Source organism: Choloepus didactylus, chromosome 7 (genome assembly GCF_015220235.1).
Source record: "Choloepus didactylus isolate mChoDid1 chromosome 7, mChoDid1.pri, whole genome shotgun sequence".
NCBI lineage: Eukaryota > Metazoa > Chordata > Mammalia > Pilosa > Megalonychidae > Choloepus > Choloepus didactylus.
Genome location: NC_051313.1, coordinates 127566036 through 127578592, shown reverse-complemented (window position 1 = coordinate 127578592; position 12557 = coordinate 127566036). Strand labels below are relative to the sequence as shown.

The 12557-nt window shown below is 37.5% G+C and overlaps 1 protein-coding gene across 4 annotated transcripts in view; it reads right to left on the bottom strand.

The window, feature by feature from the left end:
• The window catches only part of SLC17A1 (solute carrier family 17 member 1), a 51192-nt gene that overhangs the window by 748 nt on the left and 37887 nt on the right, over positions 1-12557 (bottom strand). For 2 of the 4 annotated variants that reach the window (XM_037844260.1, XM_037844261.1), the window contains exons 12-13: positions 10140-10276; positions 7145-8625 (exon numbers count right to left, since the gene is read on the bottom strand). In XM_037844260.1, the coding sequence (XP_037700188.1) occupies positions 10142-10276 (135 nt within the window). In that variant the 3' untranslated portion in view covers positions 7145-8625; positions 10140-10141. Of the gene's footprint in view, positions 1-7144; positions 8626-10139; positions 10277-12557 lie in introns of those variants that run through there. The other 2 variants (XR_005218051.1, XM_037844262.1) reach the window with 2 other exon arrangements.

Here is a 12557-nt window from a genome sequence, read left to right as displayed (position 1 = left end):
AGTGCAATGAAAATTAAAATATTCCTTTCTAAATTTACTAGAGGCAGCAAGGAGACAGTGGTAAAGAGGGGAGATGGGAGGACAACAAAGATAACGAGGAATGTTTAAGGGAAAAGAAAATAAAAGGACAGAAAATCAAGCACATTCATAATGACAATAAAAGCAGTTAGATTTGACGCATCTATTCAAAGGAGACATTTCTCAGAGTGGGGGAGATATGAAAACCCAACTACATGTGTGCCCTTTGCAAGAAACACATTGTGGCAGCCTGTGATCTGAGTAAAACAGGCCTGCAGATCTTGGTGCACAGCAGTCTGCATGACCTAGGCAGCTAATGTTTAACCTATTGTCTTTGTAAGCCAGAAAAGAGAAAAAGGATAAATTAACCTTAAAATGTAGCTTTAAAATGTGAACCTGGAAGGAGATAGGAGGTAAGAGGCTTCTTTTCTCACAAAGGGGCAACAATGTTAATCTAGCCTACCTGCTTCCTAGCCCCCAAGTGTTAACGCTCTTTGGGTTATTTACAAAGCCCCATCCCATAATTCTTTCCTTCCTGCACCACCCTCCAGGTCACAGTGACCTATCTGTTCCTGCATCTATGCTCCCCCACCCTGAGGAAGGCCTTTGTCTTAAACCCCTTATAAAAGGCTTTCTGTTCGCAGAATGGATCAAAAAAAATGAACCATCAATATGTTGCATACAAGAGACTCATCTTAGACACAGGGACACAAAGAAACTGAAAGTGAAAGGATGGAAAAAAATATTTCATGCAAGCTACAGCCAAAAGAAAGCAGGTGTAGCAATATTAATCTCAGATAAAATAGACTTCAAATGCAGGGATGTTTTGAGAGACAAAGAAGGCCACTACATACTAATAAAAGGGGCAATTCAGCAAGAAGAAATAACAATCGTAAATGTCTATGCACCCAATCAAGGTGCCACAAAATACATGAGAGAAACACTGGCAAAACTAAAGGAAGCAATTGATGTTTCCACAATAATTGTGGGAGACTTCAACACATCACTCTCTCCTATAGATAGATCAACCAGACAGAAGACCAATAAGGAAATTGAAAACTTAAACAATCTGATAAATGAATTAGATTTAACAGACATATACAGGACATTACATCCCAAATCACCAGGATACACATACTTTTCTAGTGCTCATGGAACTTTCTCCAGAATAGATCATATGCTGGGACATAAAACAAGCCTCAATAAATTTAAAAAGATTGAAATTATTCAAAGTACATTCTCTGACCACAATGGAATACAATTAGAAGTCAATAACCATCAGAGACTTAGAAAATTCACAAATGCCTGGAGGTTAAACAACACACTCCTAAACAATCAGTGGGTTAAAGAAGAAATAGCAAGAGAAATTGCTAAATATATAGAGACGAATGAAAATGAGAACACAACATACCAAAACCTATGGGATGCAGCAAAAGCAGTGCTAAGGGGGAAATTTATAGCACTAAACGCATATATTAAAAAGGAAGAAAGAGCCAAAATCAAAGGACTAATGGATCAACTGAAGAAGCTAGAAAATGAACAGCAAACCAATCCTAAACCAAGTAGAAGAAAAGAAATAACAAGGATTAAAGCAGAAATAAATGACATAGAGAACAAAAAAACAATAGAGAGGATAAATATCACCAAAAGTTGGTTCTTTGAGAAGATCAACAAGATTGACAAGCCCCTAGCTAGACTGACAAAATCAAAAAGAGAGAAGACCCATATAAACAAAATAATGAATGAAAAAGGTGACATAACTGCAGATCCTGAAGAAATTAAAAAAATTATAAGAGGATACTATGAACAACTGTATGCCAACAAACTGGATAATGTAGAGGAAATGGACAATTTCCTGGAAACATATGAACAACCTAGACTGACCAGAGAAGAAATAGAAGACCTCAACCAACCCATCACAAGCAAAGAGATCCAATCAGTCATCAAAAATCTTCCCACAAATAAATGCCCAGGGCCAGATGGCTTCACAGGGGAATTCTACCAAACTTTCCAGAAAGAACTGACACCAATCTTACTCAAACTCTTTCAAAACATTGAAAAAAATGGAAGACTACCTAACTCATTTTATGAAGCTAACATCAATCTAATACCAAAACCAGGCAAAGATGTTACAAAAAAGGAAAACTACCGGCCAATCTCCCTAATGAATATAGATGCAAAAATCCTCAACAAAATACTTGCAATTCGAATCCAAAGACACATTAAAAAAATCATACACCATGACCAAGTGGGGTTCATTCCAGGCATGCAAGGATGGTTCAACATAAGAAAAACAATCAATGTATTACAACACATTAAAAACTCGAAAGGGAAAAATCAATTGATCATCTCAATAGATGCTGAAAAAGCATTTGACAAAATCCAACATCCCTTTTTGATAAAAACACTTCAAAAGGTAGGAATTGAAGGAAACTTCCTCAACATGATAAAGAGCATATATGAAAAACCCACAGCCAGCATAGTACTCAATGGTGAGAGACTGAAAGCCTTCCCTCTAAGATCAGGAACAAGACAAGGATGCCCGCTGTCACCACTGTTATTCAACATTGTGCTGGAAGTGCTAGCCAGGGCAATCCGGCAAGACAAAGAAATAAAAGGCATCCAAATTGGAAAAGAAGAAGTAAAACTGTCATTGTTTGCAGATGATATGATCTTATATCTAGAAAACCCTGAGAAATCGACGATACAGCTACTAGAGCTAATAAACCAATTTAGCAAAGTAGCGGGATACAAGATTAATGCACATAAGTCAGTCATGTTTCTATATGCTAGAAATGAACAAACTGAAGAGACACTCAAGAAAAAGATACCATTTTCAATAGCAACTGAACAAATCAAGTACCTAGGAATAAACTTAACCAAAGATGTAAAAGACCTATACAAAGAAAACTACATAACTCTACTAAAAGAAATAGAAGGGGACCTTAAAAGATGGAAAAATATTCCATGTTCATGGATAGGAAGGCTAAATGTCATTAAGATGTCAATTCTACCCAAACTCATCTACAGATTCAATGCAATCCCAATCAAAATTCCAACAACCTACTTTGCAGACTTGGAAAAGCTAGTTATCAAATTTATTTGGAAAGGGAAGATGCCTCGAATTGCTAAAGACACTCTAAAAAAGAAAAACGAAGTGGGAGGACTTACACTCCCTGACTTTGAAGCTTATTATAAAGCCACAGTTGCCAAAACAGCATGGTACTGGCACAAAGATAGACATATAGATCAATGGAATCGAATTGAGAATTCAGAGATAGACCCTCAGATCTATGGCCGACTGATCTTTGATAAGGCCCCCAAAGTCACCGAACTGAGCCATAATGGTCTTTTCAACAAATGGGGCTGGGAGAGTTGGATATCCATATCCAAAAGAATGAAAGAGGACCCCTACCTCACCCCCTACACAAAAATTAACTCAAAATGGACCAAAGATCTCAATATAAAAGAAAGTACCATAAAACTCCTAGAAGATAATGTAGGAAAACATCTTCAAGACCTTGTATTAGGCGGCCACTTCCTAGACTTTACACCCAAAGCACAAGCAACAAAAGAGAAAATAGATAAATGGGAACTCCTCAAGCTTAGAAGTTTCTGCACCTCAAAGGAATTTCTCAAAAAGGTAAAGAGGCAGCCAACTCAATGGGAAAAAATTTTTGGAAACCATGTATCTGACAAAAGACTGATATCTTGCATATACAAAGAAATCCTACAACTCAATGACAATAGTACAGACAGCCCAATTATAAAATGGGCAAAAGATATGAAAAGACAGTTCTCTGAAGAGGAAATACAAATGGCCAAGAAACACATGAAAAAATGTTCAGCTTCACTAGCTATTAGAGAGATGCAAATTAAGACCACAAGGAGATACCATCTAACACCGGTTAGAATGGCTGCCATTAAACAAACAGGAAACTACAAATGCTGGAGGGGATGTGGAGAAATTGGAACTCTTATTCATTGTTGGTGGGACTGTATAATGGTTCAGCCACTCTGGAAGTCAGTCTGGCAGTTCCTTAGAGAACTAGGTATAGAGCTACCATTCGATCCAGCGATTGCACTTCTCGGTATATACCCGGAAGATCGGAAAGCAGTGACACGAACAGATATCTGCACGCCAATGTTCATAGCAGCATTATTCACAATTGCCAAGAGATGGAAACAACCCAAATGTCCTTCAACAGATGAGTGGATAAATAAAATGTGGTATATACACACGATGGAATACTACGCGGCAGTAAGAAGGAACGATCTGGTGAAACATATGAAAACATGGATGAACCTTGAAGACATAATGCTGAGCGAAATAAGCCAGGCACAAAGACAGAAATATTATATGCTACCACTAATGTGAACTTTGTGAAAAATGTAAAACTAATGGTTTATAATGTAGAATGTAGGGGAACTAGCAGTAGAGAGCAATTAAGGAAGGGGGAACAATAATCCAAGAAGAACAGATAAGCTATTTAACGTTCTGGGGATGCCCAGAAATGACTATGGTCTGTTAATCTCTGATGGATATAGTAGGAACAAGTTCACAGAAATGTTGCTATATTATGTAACTTTCTTGGGGTAAAGTAGGAACATGTTGGAAGTTAAGCAGTTATCTTAGGTTAGTTGTCTTTTTCTTGCTCCCTTGTTATGGTCTCTTTGAAATGTTCTTTTATTGTATGTTTGTTTTCTTTTTAACTTTTTTTTTCATACAGTTGATTTAAAAAAGAAGGGAAAGTTAAAAAAAAAAAAAAGAAAAAGAAAAACAAGGGAAAAAAAAAAGATGTAGTGCCCCCTTGAGGAGCCTGTGGAGAATGCAGGGGTATTCGCCTACCCCACCTCGATGGTTGCTAACATGACCACAGACATAGGGGACTGGTGGTTGGATGGGTTGAGCCCTCTACCATAAGTTTTACCCTTGGGAAGACGGTTGCTGCAAAGGAGAGGCTAGGCCTCCCTATATTTGTGCCTAAGAGTCTCCTCCTGAATGCCTCTTTGTTGCTCAGATGTGGCCCTCTCTCTCTGGCTAAGCCAACTTGAAAGGTGAAATCACTGCCCTCCCCCCTACGTGGGATCAGACACCCAGGGGAGTGAATCTCCCTGGCAACATGGAATATGACTCCCGGGGAGGAATGTAGACCCGGCATCGTGGGACGGAGAACATCTTCTTGACCAAAAGGGGGATGTGAAAGGAAATGAAATAAACTTCAGTGGCAGAGAGATTCCAAAACGAGCCGAGAGATCACTCTGGTGGGCACTCTTATGCACACTTTAGACAACCCTTTTTAGGTTCTAAAGAATTGGGGTAGCTGGTGGTGGATACCTGAAACTGTCAGACTACAACCCAGAACCCATGAATCTCGAAGACAGTTGTATGGGAATGTAGCTTATGAGGGGTGACAGTGGGATTGGGAAAGCCATAAGGACCAAACTCCACTTTGTCTAGTTTATGGATGGATGTGTAGAAAAGTAGGGGAAGGAAACAAACAGACAAAGGTACCCAGTGTTCTTTTTTACTTCAATTGCTCTTTTTCACTCTAATTATTATTCTTGTTATTTTTGTGTGTGGTAATGAAGGTGTCAGGGATTGATTTTGGTGATGAATGTACAACTATGTAATGGTACTGTGAACAATCAAATGTACAATTTGTTTTGTATGACTGCGTGGTATGCGAATATTATCCCAATAAAATGAATATTTAAAAAAAAAAAAAAAAAAAAAGGCTTTCTGCCCTCTTTGCATTGCACAGTCGACCTCCCTGGGAACGTGATGCCCACCTGACCTGAGAGAGTCGTCATGATGTCTCCATGACTTCTCACCCTGTAAGTAAGCCCTGAATAAAAGTTCATGTATCAGAAAATGCTCATTGTCTTCTTTAGCTTCTGGACTGGCATGACCCTCATGGGCTGTAATACACATATTAAAGGAAATAACTCAGAAAGGGAAAATTTAAAGATTATGCACAAGTATTCTAGGGAATCTGAAACAAGCAAAAACAAAAGAGAAATTTAGAGGTTACATTGTCAATATTAGAAAGTGAACTAGAAATCATACAATGGGAAAAGTGTGAAAATCAAAAGTAAATTACCAATCAAGATTTGTCAGTCAAAATCTTCTAAAATTATAATACAATATTAGCATATTCAACAGTAACTGCTTGCACATAAAAGGGAAAAGAATAGAAACAATAATAATGGAAAAGTTTAGCATAATTTTCAGTATTTGATAGGTCAAATACATAAAAACAAATCAGATTTATATGGTCTGAATAAAGCAACTAATGTGTCTTGCCCATGTAGCTGTGTCCAAGTCTGTACCTTGTAAATGGAGGATAAACCTGAACTAACCCTATGGGATACTTCCTAGCACTCTCATCTGCTTATTCATAAAAACAACCTCAATAATTTCTATATTAAAATATTTAGTTTAGCCTCTATTCTTTGTTACTTCTGATTGCATTTCATTGTTTGTACTTAATGTAATTAACTTAAACAAAATTTATTTACTAAGACTACATTGATAGACATGTTTAATTCCAGGTACAGATTTTTGCCATTCTTATCAGCAGTCTTGAGTATGCCTGCAACTTGGAGGGTTTTTTGAGCTGTGCTGTTATGGAAATTCTTAGTAGTGGCAATACTGAGTCAATCAAAATTTTTATTGCTAGCATCAAATTTCCCTCCAAGCATCATTTGTATTATTTCTTCCCATAGATTTGCTAACTAGCTGTTGCTGTTTAATGTGAAAAAAATTATTTCTGTATTAATGCGTTCATAAGGAAACTGACTGCATTCGTTTTTTGTTTCTATGAACACACTTGGATTTTTTAAGTAATCAGTCACATCATCCACTTGTAATAAGTAAATTTTCTTCTTTTCTAATATATATATCCTTTATTTTTTTCTTCCCTAACTTCACCTTCTTAAGCAAAAATCTCACTGCTAATGGCACAGATAAAACAGCAATCTGTATTCCATCTGTGCTCATAAACCCTATTTTCTCTCCTTTACTAGAGATGAACTCCAAGTTTCTATCGAAGGCCACTCCCTGCACTAGTGCTTGAATTTTACCCCCTCTGACTGACTCAAGTACTTCAATATTGAGCTTGTGCCCTGCCACAGCCTGAGGGGTCTTTGCCAGTCAAAAGACCAAAGCAGATGCCAAGCATTTTCTGAAACATGAACTTTATTTGGGGCTTACTCACAGGGAGGCAGAAATCAGCAGAAATCAAACAGCTTTTTACTCACTGGGCGGGTACTGCTTTCACTGGGAAGTTGGCCATGCAATTGAAAGAGGACAGTAAGCCAGTTATAAGGGTTTAAGACAAAGACATTCCTAGAGGTGGGAGAGCATCCTGTGACATGGGGATGGTGCAGGAAGGAAAGAATTATAGGATGGGGCTTTGTAAATAACCACAAGAGTGATAACACTTAGGGGGCCAGGAAGCAGGTAGACTAGATTAACATTCTTGTTCTTTTATGAGACTAAGAGTTTCTCAACCTCCTGCTTACTTCCCAGTTAAAGTTACAATTTACCTTTTTTTTCCTCTACTGGCTTACAAAGATGATAGGTTAAACATTAGCTACCTAGGTCATGCAGACTGCTGTGCACCAAGGTCTGCAGGCCTGTTTTGTTCAGCCCACACATGCCTGATCTCCTGTACCATGAAACTTCACTATCAGATCATTCCATCAACAGAGAAATATGCTACTGCATTTGTCTTCTGAAATAAGTGAACACAAAAGAAATTCCCTAATTTCACATCCCCCTAAAGCTACCCTGCTGTTTCTCTGCTCTCCTTTATAGGGCTGTCTATACTTGTGGTTTCCATTTCCTCAGCTCACATTCTCTCATGCTCTTTTTTTTTAATAGTAAAAACAGGATTTATTTGACCCATTCCAAATAACGCCAGTAATTGCTGACTCTTCTTCCAAATCATATTGAGTCTTTTTCTACCAAGTCTTCCCGTACTAGTTAGCTCTGTGTAAGGTTCTAGAGGAGGCCAATAAATAACACCCTCTTTCGCTCCTAAGTTTAGAATCAATTAAAAGTTAGTCATTAGAATCACACATTCTCTTTTTTCTTTAAATTTACTGTAAAATAAAACATAGATACAGAAAATTGCACAAAACAAATGTATATACCAAAGAATTATTAAAAGTTAGACATGCTTTTAATCACTACCACCCTGGTTATGAAAAATAAAATATTACCAGCACCTTAGAAGTTCTCCATATGGTCCATACTGTTGCCATCAGATAACATGGTCTTTAATAGTTAGGCCCGGCTGATTCCACATTAAAGAGAAATAAGTCTCTTTGTCTTGGTGAGAAGGTGAATTTTATTATGAGTGCACATGTAAAGAACTGGAGGAAAAAATTTTCCATGACCAGTTCGAAGTAAGAAAGGTGATTTTGGCTTTTAAAATCCAAACAGAAGAAAGCAGGAAAAAAAGAAAGAAGAAAAAAATAAAACTAAGTAAAAGTCACAGGATTCCTTAAAATTGAGTCTTCATTTTGTTTGTTCAGCATATCCTGTCACTTTATAATTCCTCTTCTGGTTCTGTTGACCATTCCAGCTTTGATCTTGTCCTTCGAGGAAAGGAAGATGTCAATTTATTAGCCCACATGTTGTTTCTGGCATCGATCCATCCTACCTCGGGCAGTTATCTTATTCCTGCAAGGAGAGCTGGAGGGTCTCCTTAATCTAACTAGGAACAGAAAGTAATCTGTTGATATTTGATCAACAGCAAGCTATTCTAACAAGGGTTTTTTCTTTTTAGGCTTAAAATGAATCAAGGCTGCTTGAGTACATTGTTAAACATCTTATAATTACTAAAGACTACACTAAGCATTTTCCAGCTAAAGGATTATATTGAGCATTTTCCTAACTATTCAGCTATCAATACTAATCATTACCCCCTCTCTCCCCCTAAAACTCCTGACACTTATAGTTATCTTTTCTTTATTTCTTTCTAGACGTCTTGCCTATGTGTATATCTCTATAGGATTTAGTATGGGCAATTTTTTAAAATTTGGTAGGCCATTTAAATCCCTTTTAATCTACTGGCTTCCCTTCATCCTTTTATTTTTTCTTATAATTTATTTTTGAAAGACTCTGAGTCTTTTAAACCTGTAAACTCTCCCACAGTTTGGATTTTCAGATGATAACCTTAGGATGTAGGTCAACATGTTCTCTGATGTATTTCACAAAAACAAAAACTGTACCCAGAGGATTGATCAGATCAAGTTTGATTTTCTTAGCAAGGCATTGGTGGAGGTGTGTTCTTTCATCAGAAAGTACATGATGTCTCTATGCCTCTCTTTTTCTGATGTTAACAGATGTAATGCCTGGATCCCCTAATTCATTGGAAGTTGCAAAATGGGTATATCTTAACCTATCCATTCTTATTCATGCATTAGCTGAAATTCTTCTGCAAAGAGATATTCCCTTTACTATTTATCTATTTATATAAAAAAGGCACCTATTGGATTCTCTTGAACCCATTTCAATGGACCCTTTCTCTTTATCATTCAATTGGATTATCATTCAATTTCAGTTGAAAACCATTTTGTCAGGGTCACCTTTAAGGTACTCATTGCCAAATCCATCAGTAAATTCTCAGGCTTATATAATTTGACTCCTTGATGCCATTTCCCACAGGTATTCACAGCCACCTTCTCAGAACCCCTTTTTCACCTCACTTCTGAGACACCACATTCTCCCACTGTTCTTAACTCATGGGAAGGCTCTCTTATGAGAGTCTCCCAGGCTTTCATAAGAACTGTCCCTTCTCTTTCTCATCTTTAAATGTTAGAGAGTCCCAGACTACCAAATTGATGCCACCATTCCTACTATCTCCCTTGAATTCCAGACCAGAACATGCTCTGGACTAGCAAGCCATCACCATCAGGATGTCTAATGGTTTCAGACCTAACATTGTCCCCTCTTCTCTCCAAACCTGCACCCCTTCATTCTTCCCACCTCAGTCAGCAACACCACATTTTACTCAAGGGTTGATCCTCATCTCCTCTTTCTGCTGCACCTCCACAAGTTCTGTGATCTCTGCTTCCAGCAACTGTCTTTCCATCTGATCACTTCTCACCTTCAGAGGCGTGTTTGTCGCCTATCTTCAGCCCAGTCCTGGATTTCTGCTTCAGCAAATATAAGGTAGAAAATGACGCCTACCACATTCATGCCTGACATCAGGAAAAAGATTTTAAACCAGGAAGACTCTGGATCCTGCAAAGTAATTAAAAATAATTAAAATGATAGGTCTTGCTTTGGTAATATTTAAAATATAAACAATACAGACTCAGCAAAGGGAACTTAAAAACATGGAAAAACTGATGAAAATAAGGTCATAATTCCATTCTACAGAGATGATCACTACATCTTTCTACACTTTAATCTTATGTCTTTTTACTCTTCTAGCTATGTCTATGTACATACATTTTTTACATCTATAAAAACAGCATTATGATGTACATAGTGCTAATGTCAAGAATGAATGTGTTTTCATCTAGAAATACATCATAAACATGTTTGCATACTGTGGGAGCCCTGGGCCCCCTAGTGTCTTGAAGACTGCACACAGCAGTTTGCTTGACTTAGGACCTATTTCAGGTTTGACCTATCCTTGTAGTATCAGGTGCTAAATGTAATCTATACCTGAAACTACCTCCTCCCTGAGACTCCCTGAGATACTGTTATCTACAAGATAATCTATAATCCTCCCCTCCACCCTGTTGATTACAATCAATACCGCCCTACATTGCACAACTGCCCAATGCCCCCAACCCCTGCTCCCGGCCTTATGCTCTCATACCCATGGGAATGTCGAGCCATTATAGCCAGCTTATTCAGCCCCCCCAAAGTGTGGACTATTTCCACGTTGAGCTCTGAACTTGCCGCCATTCAGAGACGCTCCTGAATCCATTCAGAGAAGCTCCTTACCACCCTGTTGGTAAGCCCCATAATAAAAGCTCATGTCTCAGAATGTGTCCAGTTGTGCTTTCTTTAGTCCTTTGGCTACAAAAGCCCTCTTGGGTTATGACATATACTGATAAATATTTGACTGTACCATAGTCTTTCCTGACTGATTAGTAATCTAGAGATGACTTATAATAAAATTTATGAAAGTCATCCCTTATTTCTTTATATTTAAGTTATTTTCCATATTTTGCTGCTACAAATAATAAACATCTTGATACTTAATTATACATACCTCAATCCTTTAATAAAATTTTATCATATCTTTTCCTTGGATACATTTTCCCTTTCAGTTTATTAACTTGATCAATTTCATGAATACATTTTATAACACTAAACCATTTTTATTTTCATAGAAAGTGGCCCACTTGATTACGATGTTTTTTATTTTAATGTGTTCATGGATCCTATGCATAGGTAATATATTTCATTTTTTTGTGTCTATATTCAAAGATGAAATTAAATTTACATTTTGTTCCAGATTTGTTAAAATATTTTTCTTTTTATATTTTTCAGCAGCAGAGGTTAAATTTTATGTAAATATATATAATGCATTTTGATCAGGTTTGAATTTGGACATCAAACCCTTGTGAAAGCTGGTTTACTGTTTCAAATTCTCAGAAGAGTCTTTATTCATGTTTGAAACTGAAGCTGAGACAGACGAGTTTCCTTCCTGAGTAGAAACAACTTGAACATTTCTGGAGCCTCATTTCCTTCCAACTTTTAGAAGTTAGCAGAAAAGTTAGTTAAGCTAAAAATATTTGGAAGTCAGCTCAGCAGGTATGAGTGAACCCAGTAGAAAATTAGGCTGTAGCAGGCTCTATGTTTGTGGTCAGGTAGCAGGCTCCTGGTCTCCTGGAATTCCCTCTTTCTAGTTAGTCCATTTCCCTGACCAGCGAACACTATGGTTATAGACGTTTCCTGCCTCTGATGCTGTAAGAATGTAGAATGTGATGTGGTGGGCTCCTCTTTGTGTGAAATTTGGCCACAGTGCTTTTTAGACCATCTCTGCCTCATCCAAACTGTGGGATAAGGAGCATGTGGCAGAACTGTCTGCACGCTGCACACTCCGACTTCTCATTTCATAGATATCCCCCCATATAACCTAACTTATGATCCACATAGTGCTAGTGGTGTGAAGGCACTGTCCTTGTGAATTCTAGCTTTATGACAGCATTTCCATTCTGACTCTCCTTCTTGAGTGGTTTTAAGACATGGTCTTTTGCTCTCTGTTTGACCATTATAACTAAAGATATAGATTACCCAGGATATTGCAGTTTCCTCAAGGCAGCCAGTGGCTTTGATGGTTGTTTACAAACTCACAGAGTTAGAATCTAGAATATAGGACACCAAGGGATGGCTTGGGGGTAGGGAATCGGGAATTAATGCTTAATTTGCACAGCATTTCTATTTCTATTGATTCTAAAGTTTTGGAAATGGATAGTGGCTTTGCTAGCACAACATTGTGAATGTACTTAACACCACTGAATTATATATTTGAATATGGTTAAAACAGGAAATTTTAAGTTAT